The sequence below is a fragment of the Geotrypetes seraphini genome, chromosome 5 (genome assembly GCF_902459505.1).
Source record: "Geotrypetes seraphini chromosome 5, aGeoSer1.1, whole genome shotgun sequence".
Lineage (NCBI taxonomy): Eukaryota > Metazoa > Chordata > Amphibia > Gymnophiona > Dermophiidae > Geotrypetes > Geotrypetes seraphini.
Window position 1 is genome coordinate 134,728,823 of NC_047088.1, and position 25,714 is coordinate 134,754,536.

Sequence of the window (25,714 nt, forward strand, 5' to 3'; positions counted from 1 at the left end):
GAAGGCTGGGGACTCACGCATGCGCACTCATGCGGCCACGGAACTACAGATCATGGAAGCACGCAAATAGGAGTGCGCATGCGCGAGTTAGCCTTTTATTATATAGGATAATACACAATCTGGATTTAGATCTCAATACAGCACTGAAACAGTGATACCTACACTGCTGGATCACTTAAATACTTAATAAGTAAAGGCAGTAGTGCACTGGTGCTCCAATTTGATCTGAGTAGCGCCTTTGACCTGGTAGATCATACCAATCTACTAACTTGCTTGGACGCTTTAAGTGTACATGGCAAAGTCTACTCATGATTTAAGGGATTTGTGGAATCTAGAACCTACCAAGTCAGATTTCAGACTCAACTCTCCTCTAGTTGGAAAAATCCACTATCACCTACATTATTTAATGTCTACCTTTCATCACTAGGTTCGCACCTAAGCAATCTAGATATAAGACTGTTCAGTAATGCCAATGACATCACAATAGTTTTACTTGTAATTCGGCTCTATCTCAGATTACTATTCAATTTGAGACTGTAATGGAAAGGATGAATCTTTGAATGCAGCAATTCAAATTTAAGCTTAATTCTGATAAAACAAAGTTTTTTGTAGAATCTCCTACCAAAATTTTTCATGAACTTTCCATCAATATACTTTCAACATTTTATACAATCCATCCAACAATTAAAATTTTAGGAATCGCAACAGAAGATCCAATTTAAGGATCATTGGACTGCCTGAATCATCGGAGGGATCTGATATGATTTCCTTTCTCTCTACTCTTTTGTCTACTACTCTGGGTCTTGTCTTTTCACCTCCCCTGGAAATAGAGCGAGCTTATCGTGTACCGTCTCATCTTTCTTCATATGCCTCATCTCCCAGACCCATAGTGGCCAAACTGCTCAGATCTCAACAAACGCTCCAAATTCTAACAGCAGCTAAATCTAAATCTCAACTACTACATCAAGGCAAAAAGTTCTTCATTGTTCCAGATCTAGCTAAAACTACAGCTTTAAAGAGAAAAGCATTTCTCTCACACCGACAGAAACTTAAAGATATCGGAGCCAAATATGGTCTTATGTACCCAGCCAGGATGAAAGTAACTTATAACAACCATACTACATCTTACACTGATCCTGAAGAGTTGGCCGTATTCCTAGATTCCTTGAAAATACACTGACACATTGAACTCTCAATATCTTGATTTGCCTTTATGTTCTCTTGATATAACCTATATGACTATATAATTTATAGTTTTATAAACAAGCACACCACTTTTAAGATCCCTAAATTTTAATGAGTGTGAATTAAATAAGTTGTTCTATATGAGTTATTTCTACGTGCTCACAGAAGCACTCTTAAACTGTATTATTTTAAACATGATAGTAAGGTCACATTTCTTTCTGACCTTACAATATGCTGTTACTAATAGTATATTTGCTCTTATATTTATGCTTTCTTTCTTTCTCTCACTTTCTTCTGGCAGAAAACATGCTGATACTTCTAGCTTCTACCCTTTCTACTCATATCTCTCTCTATTCTTCTTCTTTCTGCTTTCTGACAGGAGTGTCCTTTATATTTTGATATATTATGTTGATTCTATGTTTTCTCTGAAAATGGGCGGATTCTACTGCATTATAGTAATACTTATTATGAATTATGACTGACCTACATATTTTTTCTTTCAATGTGAATGGTTTGAATCACCCTATCAAAAGGAAAAAGATAGCCAACTATATCTTTAATAAACATCCTGATGTGGTTTTTCTACAAGAAACCCATCTCACGCCTGCTACCGCTTTGAAATTCCAACTTAAAGGATATTCCACTCATCTATATTCTCCTGCAACTCTACGCAAAAAAAATGGGGTATCACTATTGTTTAATGATAAACTTTCTCCTGTTATTCATTCCTCTAAAACAGATACAGAAGGTAGATGGTGCTTGGTACATGCTGCGTTGCACTCGATGGATTTTGTTTTTCTTGACATTTACGCTCCAATTCTAGATCACCCAGAATTTTTTCATGAGCTTCAGACGATATTGATGGAATATGGATCTTATCCTTTAATATTAGGTGGTGACTTCAATCAAGTTCAGGATATATATATTGATAGATCAGCATCCTGTAGATATTCGAAGTCCAGGTCCCTCGCAGCCTTACATGCCCTTAAAGATGCTTTTTCACTAATTGATCCCTGGCGATTGTTTAATCCAAAGAGTAGGGAGTACTCTCACTTTTCACCACCACACAATACATACACTAGAATAGACTTCTTTCTTTTATCCTCTTCACTAACTCATGACCTTACAAACACCATTATACATCCGATCTCTCTTACGGACCATGCGGCTATTTCTCTGCACCTACTTCTCTCTGCGCCTCGTAAAGAATCTCCATCTTGGAGACTGAACAATACCTTACTCTTAGATACTGAAATAGCGGAAAAAATAAAATCCTTCACCACTGAATTCTTTGAATTTAATTCCAAAGACCCTGCAGTTTGCCCTTCCATTGTTTGGGAGGCCTACAAAGCTACCATTAGAGGTGAATTAATTAAGCTCGCCTCCTGGAAAAAGAAACAATCCATGCAAAAAGAGAAAGAATTAGAATCTTCTATCAAAAAGTTAGAATTACAACACATGTCTACACATCTACATGACCCGTCCATACATCAACGTATACAAAATCTTAAATACGAATATAATACTTTGGTTTCGTGCACAGCCAGGAGGGATATTTTTATTTCGTCCTCAGGTCATTACATGGGTGACAACCTCATGGGCCGTCCTTTGGCTAAATACCTTAAAACTAAATCCAAACGTTTACACATCGCGGCTGTTCAAGACCCGTCAGGACAGATGGTTAATACTAGGTCTCTAATTTCTTCTCAATTTGAACAATTCTACACTTCCTTATATAAATCCGAACACTCAGCTTCTGACTCTGAGATAGACTCCTTTCTCACTCCACTGATTCACCCATCCTTATCAGATTCTGTAAAAATGGAACTTGATTCCCCTATCACTATATCTGAAATAGAAGATGCAATTACATCTCTGCCTAATAACAAAGCACCAGGTCCAGATGGCTTCACTAATGAGTTTTTTAAACAATTTCGAACTCTTTTGGCCCCTCATCTTCATACTTATTATGAATTTTTACATTCTACTCCAGATAAGCAATTTAATTTTACTGAGGCTACTATTGTAGTTATTCCTAAACCTGACAGAAATCCCACCTTGGTTAAAAATTTCCGACCCATTTCTCTCCTTAATTTAGATTATAAAATTATGGCAAAACTTCTTTCTCTGAGACTCAATAGAGTGATCCCCTCTCTCATTCACAAAGATCAAGTAGGATTTATTAAACACAGATACATAGGTGACAACTTACGCCTTTTTCATCATGTTAATGCCCATGCTAAAACTCTTTCAGATCCTGTAATTTGCCTGGCTGTTGATGCTGAAAAGGCTTTCGATCGCGTCGAATGGCTCTTTCTTTTCCGAATCCTGAAATGGTATAATTTTGGCTCATTCTTTATAAAATGGGTTGAAACCCTGTACAAACAACCCACAGCTCGAATCTTGATTAATAATTCTCTTTCCAACAAATTTTCACTTCACAGGGGCACTCGCCAAGGCTGTCCACTCTCCCCCTTATTATTCAACCTAGCTCTAGAACCTCTTCTTTCGGCCATTCGTCAATGTCCCTCAATTAAAGGCATTTCCACTTCCTCTAGACAGATTAAATTAGCGGCATATGCTGATGACGTTCTTCTCTTTATCCAAGATCCTACTAATTCCCTTCCAGCTTTCGTTAACATTGTCTCTCAATACTCCTTACTTTCTGGATACTCAGTTAATTGGGAAAAATCAGAGATTTTTCCCCTTAATGATCATATCTCTTCCTCAGACCTCACTCAATTTTCTTTCCCATGGTCGTATGAAGCTGTGAAATACCTAGGTGTCTTGATACATAAAGATCCAATTCACGCTCAAGATCTTAACCTATCTAAAATCAAAAACATAGTCCTGAACACAATATCTCGTTGGTCTCCACTGTATTTATCTTGGTGGGGCAGGATTGCTTCCATCAAAATGACTCTTGCCCCCCAAATAAACTATATCCTCTCAATGCTCCCATCTTTATGTAAGAAAACATTTTTTCATTGGCTGGATAAAAAAATTTCTGAATTTGTTTGGAATAAGAAAAAGCCTCGAATTGCTCTTGCCAAATTGAAAGCCTCCAAAATTAATGGTGGTTTAAATTTACCAGATTTCTACTTTTACTATATTGCATCAATGGCCAAATATGGAGCTTATTGGATCACGGACCCCTGTTCTCAGGACCCTCCAGCTTGGTTTGACATAGAACGATTTATATGTACACCACTACATGTCTCTTGTATGGCAACAATTCCAATCCCTAGACACCTGAGAAGATACTCTCTGCTGAGTGCGACGCAGCATGCCCTTCATCTATTAGATGCGACAGCAGAAATTTCAATCAAAGATAGCCCATTTATGTCTATTTGGAACAACCCCAAACTCCAACACAATGGAAAATCACTTTCATGGAAAAGATGGCAGCGGGCTGGGCTGTGGTTTCCTCATCAAATAACTACTCAAACTTCTATTGTTCCCTTTAACACACTCTGCTCTACATACCTATTACCACCTTCCACGTTTTCTCAATGGCTTTCCCTCACTGAAGCAATATCTTCTCAGCCCCTAAGATTTGATTTTGATTCATCCATTCACACTATACGCCATTGGTCTTTACTGGCTATATCGAAAGGCAAAGCAATCTCTTTATTTTACAGCATACTAAGGGACAACTCCTTTATTTTTTCTCCTCATTCCATGAAACACTGGGAATCCATACTAACAACCCCTCTTACTGATGTTGACTGGGATCTTTTTTGGTCCTCGACAAATCGACCTCTCTTATCCTCCAGAGTTTCACAATCAATGTTCTTCGTTATGTGGAATGCGGTATGGACTCCTTTTCGGATGTGGAAAGCCAAACTTAAACAAGACTCTATATGCTGGAATTGTATGAAGGAGGCCGGAACCCTTGATCATATGCTCTTCCACTGTACTCCAGTTCGCTCCTTCTGGTCTCGCATTTGGGACACTATAAAACATGTTACTAACTGTTCGGATGAACTTACCTTGGATATTATAATTCTCAGATCTCAGCACCCCTGCTTTATTCTTTCGAACTGTCCTCCTAAACTTATTGACACTATGTTTGTGACTGCCCTTATGCATATATTAAAGAATTGGAAATCCTCTTCATCATTGGATTATACTTTTTGGTGGAAATCTTTGTGTATGTATCATAAATTTGAATCATATGCTTATGAGAAGAAAAATATTGCTCGACTATCCATGAACATGACACTATGCAACTCGCCTTGGAAATTCTTAGACTCCTATGTTAGTTCTATTTCATAGACACTCCTGTCTTTCTCTCTATCTCTTTTTCTCTTTACTTTCTCTTTTTTCTCCTTCTTTCTTTCTTTACTGTTTTCTTATAAGCAGTCCAAGTACTTTGGTTCTATTAGAAGATTTCAAACCTAATTATAATTGATTGTAGTTACTGCTGTGTCACACTAAATGTTATAAGTTTCGAGATCCCAGTGTCTTACATATATCTGAAAATATATTTGGACTGTATCTTTTCATAAAACTTAATAAAAAAATATTGAACTAAAAAAAAATTTTAGGAATCATATTAGATAAACATCTTACTATGAAAACCCTGATAGATGCTGTTGTACGTAAAAGTTATTTTAATTTATGGAGACTACGAACAATTAGACCCTATTTTGAATTTTCAGCCTTTATATTATTGGTCCAGTCACTACTGTTGAGTCTCCTTGACTATTGCAATATTGCTTATTTATCAATTACTAAGAAGGAATTATTGAGATTACTATTGATACAGAACACAGCAGTTAGATTGATTTATGGATTGAAGAAATACGATCATGGAGCTTAAGGAATAAGAAGGGTGATTTAGAAGCTATGGCACAAAGGGATAACGTGGACATCATCGGCATCACGGAGACATGGTGGACTGAGGAAAACATCTGGGACACTGTGCTACCGGGATACAAACTATACCACAGAGACAGAGTGGCTCAAAAAGGTGGGTGCATTGCCATATACGTCAAAGAGGGAATTGAATCTACTGGAGAGAACATGCCACTACAGACTGATAAGCTAGAGTCTCTATGGGTCAAAATTCCGGGAACAAATGGACTGGAAATGAAGATCGGCATCTACTACTGACCTCTAGGGCAGTCCAAAGAAATTGATGGAGAAATGATGGATAAGATTAAACACAACTGCAAGGGAAGCAACACAGTATCATGGGTGACTTCAACTATCTGGGGATAGACTGGAACCTAGGCACCTCCGGCTGCATTAGGGAGACCAAGTTCCTGGATGCTGTAGGCAATTGCTTCCTGGAACAACTTGTGAAGGAAAATACGAGAGGAAATGCAATTCTGGGCTTAATTCTAAATGGACTACGAGGACCGGTACAAGGTGTAGAAGTAGAAGGGACGCTGGGAAACAGCGATCACAACATGATCCGTTTTGACCTGGACGCAGAGGAGAAACATCGGTCTAGAACTATGGCCACGGCACTGAACTTCCAAAAAGGTAATTACGAAGGGATGAGACTCATGGTGGGGAAGAAGATTAAGAACATAAGAACTGCCATCTCCGGATCAGACCTTAGGTCCATCAAGTCCAGCAATCCACTCACACGGAGGCCCAGCCAGGTGTAACCTGGCGAAAACTTAGTCACACGTATCCTTCTATGCATCTTTCAAGGAGATGTGCATCTAACTTGCCCTTAAATCCTAGAACGGTGGGTTCCGCAGCAACCTTCACCGGGAGAGCGTTCCAGGTGTCCATCACTCGCTGCGTGAAGCAGAACTTCCTGGCATTTGTCCTGGGCTTGTCCCCCCTCAGCTTCAGTCCATGACCTCTTCTCCTGGTCACATTTGACATTGTAAATAACTTTTTATCCTGCCCTATCTTGTCGATTCCTTTTATTATTTTAAAAGTCTCAATCAGATCCCTTCGCAGTCTTCTCTTCTCAAGGGAGAATAGTCCCAGTATTCCAAGTGTGGTCTGACCATTGCTCTATAAAGCGGCATTATGACCCTCTCCGATCTACTTGTTCAAAGTTCAAAGCAATGTTAATACACCATTAGCATTTCATTCAAACACTTGTAATAAATTTGAAGGTGAGGCTAGGAAGACAAGTTAGAAGAAAGTACTCATCTAGGAACCAACACACACAGAAAAATAAGGAAGAAGGATGTGAAGAAGAGTTGTAAATAGCAGCTCCCGCTAAGCTGTGTGGGAGTCTTCTTTTTTATCATGCCCAACATTCTATTTGCTTTCTTTGCCGCTGCCGCGCATTCTGCCGAAGGTTTCAGGGTCCTATCTATCAGTACCCCCAGGTCCTTTTCTTGTTCGCTCTTACCCAGAGTTGCACCTGACATTCTATACTTGTGCTCCTTGTTCTTTCTGAAGATAAGCAATGTAAAAACACTAGAGCAAGCTTGGTCCCTTTTTAAGGACACAGTCACCGAGGTGCAAAATCTGTATATACCGCGTATAAACAAGGGATCCAAGAGGCAAAAGAACAAAGAACAAGTGTGGCTCACTGTAGCGGTGAAGGAAGCGATCGGAGACAAGAAAACTTCGTTTAAGCAATTGAAAAGGTCAAAAACGGACAAAAACTGGAAAAAGCACAAACAGCATCAACACAGGTGTCATAAAGTGGTAAAAGGGGCCAAAAGAGACTACAAGGAAAAAATAGCCAAGGAGGTGAAAAACTTCCAGCTGTTCTTTCGATATATAAAGGGGAAATGACCTGCAAAGGAAGCGGTGGGACCGTTGGATGACCGTGGAATAAAGGGAGTGCTAAAGGAGGATAAAGAAATTGCCGACAAGCTGAACACATTTTTTGTGTCTGTATTTACCGAAGAGGATATACACAGCATACTGGAACCCATCAGGCTGTATGCTGGAAATGAAGACGGGAAACTGACAGGGTTGACGGTCAGTCTAATAAGAGGTATGCAGGCAGATCAATAGGCTCAAGAGCGATAAATCTCCGGGACCGGATGGCAATCATCCGAGGGTCCTCAAGAAACTGAAAGGGACTATAGCTGAACTGCTTCAACTAATAGCCAATCTGTCGATCAAATCGGGAAAGATTCAGGAAGATTGGAAGGTGGCGAATGTTACGCCGATCTTTAAAAAAGGTTCAAGGGGAGATCATTGAAACTACAGACCGTTGAGTCTGACCTCAGTACCGGGAAAGATGGTAGAGGCGCTGATAAAGGACCGCATCATTGATCACCTTGATGGACACGGTCTGATGAGGACCAGCAAGCACGGTTTCAGCAAAGGCAGATCTTGTTTGACGAACTTGCTACACTTCTTTGAGGGAGTAAACAGGCAGATATACAAGGGCGACCCAGTCGACATTGTATATCTGGATTTTCAGAAGGCGTTCGACAAGGTTCCACATGAACGACTACTTCGGAAAATTGTGAGCCATGGAATTGAGGGTGAAATACTCACGTGGATTAAAAACTGGCTGGAGCACAGGAAACAGAGAGTGGGGGGTATACGGACAATACTCGGACTGGAAGAGCGTCACCAGTGGGGTGCCGCAGGGCTCGGTGCTTGGACCCGTGCTCTTCAACATCTTTATAAATGATCTGGACATTGGTACGACAAGTGAGGTGATTAAATTTGCGGACAATACAAAGTTATTCAGAGTAGTGAAGACACAGGGGGATTGCGAAGATCTGCAATGTTACATAATCAAGCTGGAGAAATGGGCATCGACATAGCAAATGAGGTTCAATGTGGATAAGTGTAAAGTGATGCATGTCGGTAACAAAAATCTCATGCACGAATACAGGATGTCTGGGGCGGTACTTGGAGAGACCTCCCAGGAAAAAGACTTGGGAGTTCTGTTCGACAAGTTGATGAAGCCGTCCGCACAATGTGCGGCGGCGAAAAGGGCAAACAGAATGATAGGAATGATAAAGAAGGGGATCACGAACAGATTGGAGAAGGTTATCATGCCGCTGTACAGGGCCATGATGCGCCCTCACTTGGAATACTGCGTCCAGCACTGGTCACCATACATGAAGAAGGACACAATACTACTTGAAAAGGTCCAGAGAAGAGTGACTAAAATGGTTAAGGGGCTGGAGGAGTTGCCATACAGTGAAATATTAGAGAAACTGGGCCTTTTCTCCCTCGAACCGAGGAGATTGAGAGGGGACATGATTGAAACATTCAAGATACTGAAGGGAATAGACTTAGTAGATAAGGACAGGTTGTTCACCCTCTCCAAGGTAGGGAGAACGAGAGGACACTCTCTAAAGTTGAAAGGGGATAGATTCAGTACGAACGTAAGGAAGTTCTTCTTCACCCAGAGAGTGGTAAAAAACTGGAACACTCTTCTGGAGTCTGTCATAGGGGGAAACACCCTCCAAGGATTCAAGACAAAGTTAGACAAGTTCCTGCTGAGCCAGAATGTACACAGGTAGGGATAGTCTCAGGGCACTGGTCTTTGACCAGAGGGCCGCTGCATGAGCGGTCTGCTGGGCACAATGGACCGCTGGTCTGACCCAGCAGCAGCAATTCTTATGTTCTTATGTTATGTTATTGCAAATTGCATTGGTTACCTGTGGACTTATATCGCAACGTTAAAGGGCTAAAAGTCATAACACCATACAAAACTTACTTATCTCCCTCATCCAATTGAACCCCCAATATAAACAAGGTAATTTAGCATTTAATAGCAAATAATAGCAAAGTAAGAGTATTATTATATCGGATTTTGCACACATCATTGCGACCTATAAGAAATCATCGTAGCGCTGAAGGGATGAAAAAACATGTCAACGCACAAAATTAATCCTTGCATATTCAATATAACTTAACTTCATAAGTGTACCCAACTTATAAAGGTCTATCCATACCACTATGAGTTTATAGTAATCTGTAGAATTAGAACCTTTAAACTATAAAGTCAAAAGTCAGTTCTTCAATCTTCCATCTTCAGAAGAATCAGAGTGCACAGCTCCTTCCATTTATAAAAGACCCGCCTCCTTCCTTCGATTCAGGATTCATTTCCACCAATCAGAAATCAGCAACCCCATGTCTTCAAGTTCAACCAATCCATGCTCTTCAAAGATAAACCTACTTCCTTCAAAAAATAGCAAACTCCGCACAGTTAACTGTTGCTTAACCACATCAAAGCAATAAAGCAGCTTTCACAACAGAGCTACTTTTCCTGAAAACCCAGCACAATACTCAGTAACCTGTTTGAACAAAGCAAAGAAGCAGGAGGCATAAAATTCCCATCAAACATCCAAAGTAACCAGTCAGGGCACTCCTCCATCCATTCCACTTTGCTCGTGCCAGGATTCAAATCCATTTTCAAATGTAGTCAACATTCCATAAACACTGGCAATTTCTTCTCTTATTCTTCTTCACTGATACTCAATCTATTAGACTCCGTTTGACTCAAATTTCTGAATAATAAAGTAAAATACAATTCACCTTTTACTCAAAGATGAACTGAATGAATTGTCTCAAAATAAATAATTATGAAGACATTGGTTGCTCGCATTGCTCCAGGTATTCTTGTAGTTTCCTCGGTTCAATAAAATTCAGAGTCTTGTTGGCATGTGTGACCCTCATTACTGCAGGATACATCAAGCCATATCGAGCCCCCAATGCTCTCAATTGTGGACGGAAATCTAGCATCTGTTTTCTTTTTAATACCGTAGCCCTAGCAAAGTCAGGCACTATGTGAATTCTTGTGTCCTGGCATTTTAAATTTTTATTCTCCTTTGCTAGTTGGCAAATTTCTACCACATGCTGATATCTTAATAATTTGAAGATTAGAGTCCTAGGACCTTTTTGATTACTTGTTTTCTGCCCAGGAATCCTGTGGGCTTTCCAATGGTATTTTTGACTTTAACGGTAGTATCTTTGGCAGGAACCTCTCAAGAAAAGAAACTGGATCATTCTTTTCCACCCCTTCTGGCATCCCTATAATTCGTAAATTATTTCTTCTTTCGCGATTCAAACAATCTTCAAGATCTCTTTTTAACACATCCATCTCCTTCCTGTCAATTTTACTTTGTAGCAATTCAGCATCCACTTGCTCTGCCTTTTTTTCTAAAAGATTCAACTTACTATTTACCAAGTCCATTCTTTTAGTAAGACAAACTACTTCCTCAATAACCACCTGCAGTTTTTTGGCATTTTCCAAGACAATCTCTAATTTGTCTGAGTTCAGCTCCTATATCAATATCATCTCTTCTTTCCGTTGGCAGCGGAACCTTGGACGGAGTAGCTGGATCTAGCTTTGATCACTTATTACTACTTGATACCGATCATCCTCCCACTAAATCATTCTTATTTTGCTTGCTAGAAGCCATTGTCAGGTGAATTTGATCCTTTAAACTTCTAATAGTTAAAAATTGTAGCTTATCTTCATTGATATCAGCTTGTTTGACAGGAGCAAGTACTCTACCCGACCATCTTGTTCCATGTCCAAGCCACGCCCCCACCATGTATGATTTTAAAAATTATACTAGCATACTTAAATTTAATTCTAAGATGAATTGGCAACCAATGGAGTGCTTTCAATAAAGGAGAAACATAATCAAACTTCTTTTTTTCCAAAGATCAATTTGGCCGCTGTATTTTGAACTACTGTAATTGCAACCTTTTTAAATTACCCTTGCTCAAGCAGATGTATAAAGAGTTGCAATAGCAGATGTACAAGAGTTGCAATATATAAAGAGTTGCAATAATGCAACTGAGCTAATATAATTGCCTGCACTAATATAGCGAAGTGGTGCTGATAGAAAAGTGTTGAACCCTTCTCAACATATGAAGTCTAAAAAACACATTTGTTAGTTAAATTGTTAACCTGAAATTGTAAAGAAAGTGAAGAATCAAGCATAAAACCCAATATCTTGGAGGAAAATTCAATCTTCAAATAATCTCCAGACAACAAAGGCACTGAAAGGGGAAGAGAATCTGGCTTGCGACCAAGCCATAGTAATTTGGTCTTTGTAGTGTTGAACTTCATCTGAACGGAGGTAGCCCAAGGTTGAAATCTAGAAATACATTAACGTTAGATGTTAAATTAATTAATGTTGGGTCTACCTCCAGTAAGATGAAAATATCATCTGCATAGGTGTAAAATGGTTCTAAGCTTGTTAGCTTAAGTTTCCTTAAAGTAGTCATGTAAATGTTAAAAAGGAGAGGGGACAAAGAGGATCCCTGTGGTACACCGCAAACTGATCTCCATATAGAAGAAAATTTGCCCTCAGCATATACCCAATAAGATCGCATGGTTAAGAAACTTTTAACCCAATTTAATACTTCTTGATCTAACCCAATATCAGACAACAATCGTAACAAAATGTCATGATGAACTACATCAAAGGCTGCTGAAAGATCAAATTGCAGTAATATTGCACAGCGATTCTGAGACAGTAAACTTTAAATATTAGAGACTAAAGAAATCAGTAAAGTTTCTTTGCTGAAATTGGGACAAAATCCATGTTGAAAAGGAAGAAAAATGGAAAAATTTTCCAAGTACATTGAAAGTTGTTTGGTGATAATAGATTCAATCAGCTTGGTCAGTATAGGTTATTGGAGTGATGTATTTTCAATAAATGAACAGTACGGTAAATTAAAACTTAATCAGGAAAAGACAAAATTCTTTTATGCATCTCTTCGCCAAACTTGTACTGAAACATCATTGATATTGAATGCTGTGACCTTTCCAGTCCTTCTCAAAATTAAGATCCTAGGCATAATTTTGGACCAGAATTTGACCATGAAGAATCAGATTGATGCACTGGTACAGAAAGGCTTCCATACTTTATGGAAACTGCTTAGTATAAGAGCATATTTTAACATTTCATCATTCAGATTATTGATGCAGTCTCTGAAAAATAATGGAAGTTTTGCTGAAAGAAAGGATAGGGAACTTTCTAAAATTTAATGGATTACAGGATCTGAGGCAACATGGCTTTACTAAAGGTAAATCGTGCCAAACGAACCTGATTGATTTTTTTGATTGGGTGACTAGATGTAATTTATTTAGGTTTCAGCAAAGCCTTTGACATGGTTCCTCATAGCAGGCTCTTGAACAAACTTGACGGGCTGAAGTTAGGACCTAAAGTAGTGAATTGGATTAGAAACTGGTTGTCAGACAGATGCCAGAGGGTGGTGATTAATGGAAGTCGTTCAGAGGAAGGAAAGGTGAGTAGTGGAGTCCCTCAGGGATTGGTGCTGGGGCCGACCCTTTTCAATATGTTTGTGAGCAACATTGCTGAAGGGTTAGAAGGAAAGGTTTGCCTTTGTGGATGATACCAAGATATGTAACAGAGTAGATATTGAGGAGGGAGTAGAAAACATGAAAAAGGATCTGCAAAACTTAGAGGAATGGTCTAATATCTGGCAACTAAAATCCAATGCAAAGAAGTGTAGAATAATGCATTCGGGGATTAGAAATTGAAAGCCGTATGTGCTGGGAGGTGACAGGCTGATATGCACAGATGGGGAGAGGGACCTTGGGGTGATAGTGTCCGAAGATCTAAAGGCGAAGAAACAATGTGACAAGGCGGTAGCTGTTGCCAAAAGGATGCTGAGCTGTATAGAGCGAGGTGTGACCAGTAGAAGAAAGAAGATGTTGATGCCCCTGTACTGGTCGTTGGTGAGGCCCCGCTTGGAATATTGTGTTCAGTATTGGAGACTGTTCTGACAAAGGACATGAGAAGACTTGAAGCGGCCCAGAGGAGGGCGACAAAAATGGTAAGAGGTTTGCACCAAAAGACATATGAGAAGGGACTGGAACTCCTGAATATGTACACCCTAGAGCAGGGGTGTCAAATTTGGCCTGAAATTTGCCTTCTGTTCCTTCCCTCCCTCCATCCCAGCTTTCCGGTCTTACATTAAAGTAGCCTGCAGTGGATCGCTGGTCGGCTGTAGCAATCCAAGTAGGCTGCCGTAGCCTCAGCAGCACGTTTTTTCTGCCACGGTCCTGTACGTCAGAGGTGGGGCGGGACCATGGCAGAGGGAACATGTTGGGGAGGCAGATGGCAGCCTGTTAGGATCTCTGCAGGCTGCTTTAATGTGAGACCGGGAAGCTGGGATGGAGGCAGGGAACGAACAGAGGGCCAAATCTCGGGCCAAAAGGAGAGATGTCAGACCTCCGGGGGAGGGAAAGGAAATGGAACGGGAGGACAGAGATGGAAGATGAATTGTTAGCATGGAGAAAGAAAGAAGGACCCTGGCAAGTGAGTTATCAGAAGACAACCAAAGCCTAAGACCAACATGATTTGAATAATGACCAGACAACAAAAGGTAGAAAAATAATTTTATTTTCTGTTTTGTGATTGCAATATGTCAGATTTGAAATGTGTATCCTGCTGGAGCTGGTGTTAGACAGCAAGTGTGAACTAGGACCTAAAAGAGAGAGGAAAATTATTTTTTATTTGTTTTGTTTACATCGCAGAGCCAGCGTGGGGTTGGAGAGGTTGTAATCCTATACTTCTACTAAAGGGTCCTTTTACTAAGGTGCGCATTTAGCGCGCATTAAATTGGTTAGCGTACCTTAATAAAAGGACCCCTAAGTATCTTAATAAAAAATTTAGCCCGCAACTTAGCCTATGTTTTAGATTTTGGCCCCTTATGTGATTGAGTTTGACACCCAAGCCCTAGAGCAGCGATGGCGAACCTGTGGCATGCGAAGGCCTTGCAGCTGGCACGCGCAGGGCCGTCATCAGGGCAGTACACAGGAGAGAGAGCTGAACGGGGACGATGGGGGACCCGCGGGGTTAAATATAACTCGAGCCGCGAGGCTCGTCTTCTACTCCGAGTGCCCTGCCGCTCACACAGCCGATCGGAAATCTTCCCCGTCAGCGCTGACGTCGGGGAAGATTTCCGATCGGCTATGTGTGCGCGGCGGGACAGGCAGGAAATAGAAGACAAGCCTACGCGGCTCGAGCTACATTTTGCTGAGAAAGTTGCTAAGATGGGCTGGGAGACAAACGGGGAACACAAAAGGGGGAGGGAGTGCGTTTTGGACACAAGGCATGAACTTGGGAGAGAGGAAGGGAGAGAAAGAGATGCTGAGGTGGGGGAGGGAATGGGTTTTTGGACACAGAAGGCATGAACTTGGGAGAGAGGAAGGGAGGGAAAGAGATGCTGAGGTGGGGGAGGGAATGGGTTTTTGCACACAGAAGGCATGGACTTGGGAGAGAGGAAGGGAGGGAAAGAGATGCTGAGGTGGGGGAGGGAATGGGTTTTTGGACACAGAAGGCATGAACTTGGGAGAGAGGAAGGGAGGGAAAGAGATGCTGAGGTGGGGGATGGAATGGGTTTTTGGACACAGAAAGCATGAACTTGGGAGAGAGGAAAGGAGGGAAAGAGATGCTGAGGTGGGGGAGGGAATGGGTTTTTGGACACAGAAGGCATGAACTTGGAAGAGAGGAAGGGAGGGAAAGAGATGCTGAGGTGGGGGATGGAATGGGTTTTTGGACACAGAAAACATGAACTTGGGAGAGAGGAAAGGAGGGAAAGAGATGCTGAGGTGGGGGAGGGAATGGGTTTTTGCACACAGAAGGCATGGACTTGGGAGAGAGGAAGGGAGGGAAAGAGATGCTGAGGTGGGGGAGGGAATGGGTTTTTGGACACAAGGCATGAACTTGGGAGAGAGGAAGAGAGGGAAAGAGATGCTGAGGTGGGGGAGGGAATGGGTTTTTGGACACAAGGCATGGACTTGGGAGAGAGGAAGGGAGGGAAAGAGATGCTGAGGTGGGGGAGGGAATGTGTTTTTGGACACAGAAGGCATGGACTTGGGAGAGAGGAAGGGAGGGAAAGAGATGCTGAGGTGGGGGAGGGAATGTGTTTTTGGACACAGAAGGCAAGGACTTGGGAGATAGGAAGGGAGGGAAAGAGATGGTTGTGTACACGGGGAATAGAAGAAAGGAGAATTTTTGGTCATAGGGAGGGAGTGAGGTACAGACAGTGGCATACCAAGGTGGGGGTGGGGGCGGTCTGCCCCGGTTTTACACCCCAAGGGAGTGCACAGCTGGCCACCCTCCAGTGTTCTCCCTAGGCTGGCAAACTGCGTCTCTTTAGCCACTTGAGTGCCACCGCCGCCATTGGGAACAGGCTGGTGCCAAGTTCTCCCTGCTTTTCCCTGTGGGGCCGACCAACTCTCGTCACCCGCGTCAATTCTGATGTCGGAGAGGACGTTCTGGGCCAGCCAATCGCTGCCTGGCTGGCCCAGAACGTCCTCTCCGATGTTAGAATTGACGTCGAGTGGCGAGAGTTGGTTGGCCCCGTGGGGAAGAGAAGCAGGGCGTACTCGGCGCCGGCCTGTTCCCGATAGCGGCAGTGGCAGCCTATTCACCAGTGGCGGTGGCAGCATTTTCCCAATGGTGGTGGCATAGGGGAGGGCAAGGAGAAAGAAAGAAAGGGGGGGACAGGGAGCCAAAAAAAAAAAAAAGAAAGAGGGCTGGGTGAAACAAAAAAAAAATGGGGCACGGAGAGAGAGAGAAAGACAGACATACAGAATGAAAGGGGGTATGGAGAGAGAGAAAAAGAAAGAAGGGGGCAGGGTGAAACAAAGAAAAAGTTTGGGGAGGGAATGAGGTCTGGAGGAGAGAAAGCATACAGGAGGCTGAAAAAAGGGAAGAAATATTGGATGCACAGTCAGAAGAATAAAGTGCAACCAGAGACTGATGAAATTACCAAAGGTAGGAAAATGATTTTATTTTCAATTTAGTGATCAAAATGTGTCCGTTTTGAGAATTTATATATGCTGTCTATATTTTGCACTATGGCCCCCTTTTACTAAACGCAATAGCGTTTTTTAGCGCAGGGAGCCTATGAGCTTCAAGAGCAGCGTGGGGCATTCAGCGCAGGTCCCTGCGCTAAAAACCGCTATCGCGGTTTAGTAAAAAGGGAGGGGGAATATTTGTCTATTTTTGTATAGTTGTTACTGAGGTGACATTGCATAAAGTCATCTGCCTTGACCTCTTTGAAAACCCGCGGAATATAAATGATAATTAACATTTTCTCTGTGTACAGCGTGCTTTGTGTTTTTAAAATTTTATTGTTGGTAGACCATTTTGACTTGGCCACAAAGGTAAGGGGGAGGGAGGGGAGCTGCTGAAAGAGTCTACCTTGACGTGGTTGCAGGCTTACAAATCTTTTGGTCAAAGAGTGCGGCGACAGAGAAAAGTATGTGTGTATTCGGCCCATGAATGAAATCATTAAAACATTATAAATTGCCAATAAATTGAAATGAAAACCAAAGGATTGTGAATCAAATTGATTCTCTGACAATACAAAGATTCCAACCTTTAAAAATGATGTTACATAGTTCAGGCAACTTTATAAAGAGTTTTTAGATACTAAAATCTTGTTATTAAGGTTTAATTGACATGCTCGCACTTTGAGGAAATTATTTGGTTTTGTGCGGCAGTTTGGGCACTCGGGCTCAAAAAGGTTAGCCATCACTGCCCTAGAGGAAAGGAGGGAGAGGGGAGATATGATTCAGACGTTCAAATACTTAAAAGGTATTAATGTAGAACAAAATATTTTCCAGAGAAAAGAAAAAGGTAAAACCAGAGGACATAATTTGAAGTTAAGGGGTGGTAGACTCAAGAGCAATGTGAGGAAATTTTTCTTTATAGAGAGGGCGGTGGATGCCTGCAATGCACTCCCAAGGGAGGTGGTGGAGAGGAAAACGGTGACAGAGATGGGAAAGGGAGAAAAAGAAATAGGTGAAAGGTGGGATGGGGCAGGGGCGAGACTCATGAAAGGTGAGTTAGGTCAATGGCATGTGTGCTATTTTTTTGATTTCACAATTATGGTAACCCTAGGGGGTGGGTGAGTGAGATAGGATTTGGGAAAGAGAAAATGGGTGGAATAGACTTTAGCAACACAAATTACACCAAATGCACATGAGTTGCAAAGCTGACTGTTGTACAAGAGGTTTTTGCTTTATCATGGTGTTCCAATATAACTACTATGAAAAGAGATCTTACCGCTATTGATGCTGGAGTTTGCGATGACTGTTGCTTCGCTCCACTGATCAGCACTGGAAACAGAGTATGAGCGTTGATGCATGCCATCTGGACGACTGTTAAAAGATACCAAACTGATCCCACTGGCCATCTGAGACACAGATGTGCTAGTTGTCACATTCCCTATAAAAAACAAACATAAGAGAGGTTTATTTTTCTTTAGGGGCTTTTTATTTTATTTTTCAGCCTCTACTATGGTTTTAACCTTTCAAGAATCGGGTCGGCAAATTACGTCGGTCGCTAAACCAGTCAAGCTAGTTTAACGACCATCGGTACACAATCTAAGAGTTTTGTTGTTTTGTGAGTAAAAATTAAAAAAAACTGTAAAGAACAAGAGAAGGTATTAATGAATACCAATGAATAATAACAAAATCTATTATACAGAATGCTATGTTTTGCTGAACTATGCTTGCCATGCTATGTCTCACTTTACCACAGTGGTCTCAAACTCAAACCCTTTGCAGGGCCACATTTTGGATTTGTAGGGCCGCAGAAAAAATAGTTAATGTCTTATTAAAGAAATGACAATTTTGCATGAGGTTAAACTCTTTATAGTTTATAAAACTTTCCTTTAACAGTTAAAAAGAAAGATATGCAAAATTGTCATTTCTTTAATAAGACATTAACTATTTTTTCTGCGGCCCTCCAAGTACTCTATTTTTTTCTGCAGCACTCACATTTAAAGTTCAATATCTTTTCTTTCTCAAAACTGGCACATTTCAATTACTAAATTGAAAATAAAATCATTTTCCTACCTTTGTTTGGTAATTTCATCAGTCTCTGGTTGCACTTTATTCTTTTGACTGTGCATCCAATACTTCTTCCCTTCTTTCAGCCTCCTGTATGCTTCCTCTCCTCCAGACCTCATTCCCTCCCCCAACTTTTTCTTTCTTTCTCTGTCTGTCTTTCTCTGATTCCGTGCCCCATTTTTTGCTTTTTTGTCTGGCTCCCTGTCCCCACCCCACCTTCTTTCTTTCTTTCTTCCTTCCTTCCTGCCCTCCCCCATGCCGCCGCCGCCGCGGAATAGGCTGCTGCTGCCGCTATCGGGAACAGGCCATCTCCCTGCTTCTCTTCTGCACGGGGCCGACCAACTCTCGCTGCCCGATGTCAATTCTAACGTCGGAAAGGAAGTTCCGGGCAGCCAGGCAGCGATTGGCTAGCCAGAACATCCTCTCGACGTCAGAATTGGTCAGACCCGCAGGGAAGAGAACAGTGGACCGCCCCCACCCCCCTTGGTACGCCACTGGAGCAGCAGCGTGTCTGGCCGGCTCGTTCGTTCAAAGCCACGGGTGTTGGCTCCTTGCGATATCCGTGCCTGCGTCTGAAGCCTCTCTGATGTTGTGACATCAGAGAGGCTTCCGATGCAGGAGTGGATAGCGCAAGGAGCCGCCAACCCGCGGCTTTGAACGAACGAGCTGGCTGCTGCTCCAAAAGGAAGACAATGATCACCTCCAGACCACGGGCCGCAAATAAAACCTGGAGAGCCACATGCGGCCCGTGGGGCGTGTGTTTGAGACCGCTGCTATACCATGTTTTGACATATTATATTTTTACCATGCTTTGTAAACTTTGGTTTGCCATCTTTGTCAGACAATATTTGCCATGCTATCTTTACCATATTATGTCTGAAAATGTGGTGAAGTGCTTAGAACTGCAGGTTGTAGATTCCATTCCACACTGCTCCTTGTGACCATGGGCAAGTTGCCAGATCCCCATTGCTCTAGATCAGGGGTGTCAAAGTCCCTCCTCGAGGGCCGTAATCCAGTCGGGTTTTCAAGATTTCCCCAATGAATATGCATTGAAAGCAATGCATGCACATAGATCTCATGCAGATTCATTGGGGAAATCCTGAAAACCCGACTGGATTCCGGCCCTCGAGGACCGACTTTGACACCTGTGCTCTAGATACATTACACAGATTGTGAGCCCACCAGGACAGATAGGAAAAAATGATTTGAGTACCTGAATAAGTTCATGTAAACCGTTCTGAGCTCCCCTGAGAGAACGGTATAGAAAATTGAATGAATGAATGAATAAATAAATAAATAAAGCATCACTCACTCACTGGGTCTGATTTACCAAAGCTTTTTCCACACACACCCCCACCCCCTTCCTGTGATCTATGCAGAAAAAGCTTAGAGGGGCATTTTCAAGAGGAACATCCAAGTGGGAACATTCCAAATAGACATCTATCTCACATGTATTTTTGAAAGCGAACAAAGAACCTGGATATCTAAATGGTAGCATTCTTAGAAATCTAACAGCCACACAGATAACCATGCAGAGTAGAGGGGCAACTGAGGGGTTAGTGCAAAGGACTGTAAACCAAGGGACCCACTTTCAAGCTTTTATTTGCAATTGTGAGCCCTCTGGGAACAGAAAAATACCTATTGTATCTAAATATATATTTCATTAGCCTTCAGGCATGCATGTTGCTTATATATTTAGAAACATGATGGCAAATAAAGGCTAAATGGCCCATTCAGTCTGCCCAGGAAGTATTTTTCTGCTCCTGGAGAGCTCAGAATAATATATGCTTATGTTTATTGGGAGCTTCTATTGACTGGGGAGTCAATTCAGAGCGATTTAGATGAGCTTCCGTAAAGGTATTATGTTTTATGAGCTTCTGTAGAGATGTTACCATAGACTTACATAGAGCTTCTTCGAGGTGTTACAACACATGGACTCTAAACTGAAATACATGGAGCTCTGTGGTGGTGTTGCAATACAGAATTATTAGTACTGGCATGATTATGCCATAATCAATCATCTTACTTATGTTACTGGCACATTGATCATCCTACTTAATTATTATGTTTGTTTTAACTCAACTGTTTAGTTCTTAAGCGCTATAGAAAATTTTAAAATAAATAAATACTTACATGCACATCTTTACCAAATCAATTGTCCTATGTATATACACTTATAAACTAGGTTTACTATTGCAGCTAAATACACTATATTTATACACCTCCTTAGGAGGTTGGCCATTTCAACAAACTATAAACTATTAACATGTATCCCTGAAAGTTTTGGTTTCTTCTCTATAAGATGAGGAGTAGCCTAGTGGTAGAACTGCTGTTTCAGAATCCTAAGGCTATGGGATTGAATCCCAGAGCAACTGCTCCATGTATCCCTGGACCAGTCACTTAATCCTCCATTGTCCAAAGTACAAAATAAATACCTGTATATATGTAAACCACTTATGTTTGTGATTATATATACATCTATATATAACATTATATTGAGAGTTAAAGTGGAATTTGAATCTGGGTTCCTTGGTTTACAGACCATTACACTAACCACTATGCTATTCCTTAGACTTCCTGCTTTGTCAAGAACGCCCATACTACCTGAAGATGTCATGGAGTCTGGGTATGTTCTTTCAGTTTCACTTTTTGGGGAGTGGTAGGGGAACAGCAACCACTGGGGAACTAAGGAAGCGTTATGCCTTAATCCTTCCATGTTGCTCAATTAAAGCACTTTTTAGTACCCTTGACATTCCTGAAACAGACCCTCCTGAGGTTTTGGGATAAAATCCCTGTGCTGTTCCTTGTTACCCAGGGCAAGTCACTTAATCTTCCATTGTCCCAGGTACAAAATAAGTACCTGTATATATTTAAGTGCTCTGAACATACACACACACCTATTCTAGGTATTTGGTGACTTTAATCTACATGTAGATGACTCTACATGCCAAAAAGCCCAACAAATAGTCCAACAACTGAAAGGTCTAGGACTACGCCAAACAGTGAAGAAGAAATCCCACACTAAAGGGCACATATTAGATGTAATGTTCGGCAGACAGGAAGATATATGGGACTGTAATCCCACCTCTATGAAAGTGTTATGGACAGATCACCACTTAGTATGCTTCGGGATAAGACAACCAGAAAGTAGTAAACAATCAAAAACCTCCAGAATGAGACCAAAAATAGGGAAAGGATTCATAGACAGCATCAAATTCAAAAACAAACTGGAGACACACCTCAGTGAAGTAAAACCTGAGATCAGAGACTTTACAAAACGCATGAGACTATGAGATGGGGCATTGGACTGTAGTCTAGAGCAGTGTTTCTCAATTTCTTCAAGACAAATTGTAATTTTTTTATTTTATTGATGATTTACTGTATGTATGGGCAGGGCAGGATTAATCAGTAGGCCAAGTAGGCACGTGCCTAGGGCCCGAAATAGTCAGGGGGGCCCGATGAAGGAGGGCATCAACATTGTTTTTTCCAAATGGCGATGGACCCCTCCAGCATCAATTGGAAACGCGGGCCCCACCCCAATCGGCAACCCAGCCCCCCGCCATTGACGGAAAGTAAGACAAGCAAGCAATGCGGATAAGAAAGGCAACGAGAACTATAATTGTGCAAGCGGTGCTGCTTGCCCAAAGCTTCCCTCTGACGCAGCTTCCTGTTTCCGCCTGGGCACATGGTGGGGTGGGGCGGGGTAGGGGGCCCAGTGTACTTGTGTGCCTAGTGTCACCAACCCTCCGTAGTGTAGGGCTGCCGGGTGACAAACACAGGGATTCTGGCGTGTCCCCTACAACCAGGGGTACCTTCAGGGCTTTTTCAGGTGGCCCTAGGCAATTGCCCGGGCCTTCCGTCTGGCTTTCTAACATAGGGCCAGCCAGTTCTATCTCCATGCCATCCACACGATCTAGAACCTGGTAGTTTGAAATAGGCAGGATTTCCTCCAAATCCTGCATGGGATAATCCAGCACGTTTTCCTCTCCTGCTCTGTTCCACAGCTCTTCACCTGCCTTGAGCTGTGGGAGTGACTCGCCCTGCTCACTCCCTCCTCCTCCTCCTGCTTGACTCAGCCTGCTTTTAAACAGATCAGAGCCAATCCCCTTCAGCCTGTAGCGGGGGATGGGTTTTGGCTCTACAGCAGTTTTTCTCTGCCTAGGTTTTTCTACTGCAGCTACCTTCCTCGTGGCTTCACTAGCTGCTCTAAAGCCAGGAGGCTGTTGTTGCCAATCTGCCTGCCTCTGTTCCAGTTCACTATCTCTTTGGTTATGGGGGCAAGGGAGGTCAGCCTCAAGGTGAGTGCCAGAATCGATCTGGTCTGCTCTTCTGCATCCGATCCTATCAGGGACCGGACTAGTGCTGGTGCTGGGTTTGTCACATTCCCCCACCCTTAAAGGATGACCCTCGCTTGTACCCTGAGGAGTCCCTATATTCTCGGGGATGCGTGACAGAATATCTACATTGGTGTTAAGTTTTCCTGGCCGATGCACCACCTTAAATTTGAACACCTGAAGGGCTAAATACCATCGTGTAAGTCTAGCGTTATTGTTTCGCATGGTATTTAACCATTTCAGGGCTGCGTGGTCCGTCACCAGTGTAAACTCCCTGTCCTGTAAATAATGCTCAAGAGTCTGAACAGCCCATTTTACCGCTAAGCACTCCTGCTCCACCGTTGCATAATTTTGTTCATTAGGATGGAGCTTCCGACTCAGATACATAATGGGATGTTCTAACCCTTGGCTTTCTTGACTTAGGACTGCTCCTAATCCAGTGCCAGAAGCATCAGTTTGTAAGATCAATGGTTGGTCAAAATCAATAGCTTTGAGCACGGGCCTTTCACACAAACTAGCCCTCAATCTTTGAAAAGCCTGTTTACTCACATTGTCCCAACACAGTGTCTCTGGGCTCCCTTTTTTCAACATGTCAGTCAAGGGTCCTGCCTGGGACGAAAAGTGCGGGATAAACCTCCTGTAGTATCCTACCAATCCTAAGAAAGCCCTGAGTTGTTTTTTGTTGTTAGGAGCCGGGTATCCCCGAATGCATTGCACTTTATCCACTATAGGCTTTATCTGCCCCTTTCCCACAATATATCCCAAGTACTTTACTTCTTGTTGACCTATAAAACATTTTTTTGGATTTATTGTGAGGCCGGCTCCCCTCAGAGCTTCCAGGACCGCCTTAAGGTGTTGCACATGCTGTTCCCATGTACCCGAATGGATCACTATGTCGTCAATGTAAGCGTCCGCGTACCCATGGTGATCCCGTAGCACCTCGCGGACTAGGCGCTGGCAAGTAGCCGCCGCCCCATGTAAGCCAAATGGCATGCGCCTAAATTGGAATAGGCCCCGTGGCGTGCTGAATGCAGTTTTAGGCTTAGCTGATTCGGTAAGCGGTATTTGCCAGTAGCCTTTTGTAAGGTCAATGGTAGTTAAAAACTGGGCTGATCCTAATCTATCCAGTAATTCATCTACCCGTGGCATTGGAAATGCATCAAACTGAGACACCTCGTTTACCTGGCGAAAGTCAATACAAAAACGTGGTGTCCCATCAGCTTTAGGAACAATCACAATAGGGCTACACCATGGGCTTTGCGAGGTTTCTATAACCCCTAAAGTCAGCATCTCTTGTACTAACTCCTCCACCAGAGCTTTCTTTTCCTCTGACAGTCTATAGGGGCGTACCCGTACCACCTTCCCTGGTACTGTTATAATATCATGGGATACCACCCCCGTTTTCCCTGGCACCGAAGAGAACACATCCCCAAACTGTCGGACTACTTCCTTCACCTGATGAACTTGTATCTGTGTGAGGGCAGTTCCTACATTAACTTCCCCCTCAGCCTTGAAGTCCGTAACCTGAGGTCCTAGGTCATCTTCCTGCCCTTGTTGTGCCACCAAGGCCAACACCTCCCGATCTTTCCATGGTTTCAATAGGTTGACATGATAGGTCTGCAGTCTCCCTTTATCATCCTTGACCCGATAATCCACCTCACCTATCCTTTCCACAATGGTGGCTGGGCCCTTCCATTGTGCCAAGAATTTGTGCGGATCAGTGGGTACTAATATAAGGACTTGATCACCTATTTGTAATTCACGTTCTTTAGCCCTTCTGTCATAGTAAGTCTTTTGCTGTTTCTGACTCCACTCCACCAGCCGTAGGCTTCAATAGTTGCGCCATTAACTGAGACTGCTGCTCCATGGCTCGCATAAAGTCACTGTGATGACGTTCACTAGCCTTCTGGCTTGCCTGCCATAGTCCGTGACTAGTCTCCAGGACCTTCTTTAAGTCCTCATTTTGCCGCTGTCGTTCTCCAGCCACCACTGCTAACGCCGCCGGCTCCATGTAGGCTCTGTAGGGGAATCACAAACACACAATCCAAGTGCGATACCACTCAGTTTCTTTCCCCCCAGAACTATCTTCACCAGACCCTCTGTAAAATATGCTTACCAGAGGTACTGATGAATCATCGCCTGCGTGCTCATTACAGGGTGCACCACCCTTCTTCAGAGACCTCTTGGTCCCCCTTTTGTTCCTCGCCAGTTCCGGATGATGGCCTCGTCTCCCGGTCTGCTATCCGCACCTCCTGCAGCCGCCAAACTCAGGACACTGGAACCGATCTCCTAGCAATGTTTAAGCCGCTTCCCTTCAACAGCAGTTGTAATCCCGGTTCCGATGAACCAAACAATAGTAGAGAATTAAAAAAAAAAATTTTCCACCTTTGCACTCCCTAATCTTCACCTGAAGAGGTACCAGATCCGCACTCCTGATACC

At 42.6% G+C, this 25,714-nt stretch overlaps 1 protein-coding gene across 6 annotated transcripts in view; it reads right to left on the reverse strand.

Moving 5' to 3' along the window:
* Window positions 1-25,714, reverse strand: part of AGAP1 (ArfGAP with GTPase domain, ankyrin repeat and PH domain 1) — a 1,748,840-nt gene that overhangs the window by 722,262 nt on the left and 1,000,864 nt on the right. For all 6 annotated transcript variants that reach the window (XM_033947219.1, XM_033947222.1, XM_033947220.1 and 3 more), the window contains one exon: window positions 18,153-18,314. In XM_033947219.1, the coding sequence (XP_033803110.1) occupies window positions 18,153-18,314 (162 nt within the window). The remainder of the gene's footprint in view (window positions 1-18,152; window positions 18,315-25,714) is intronic.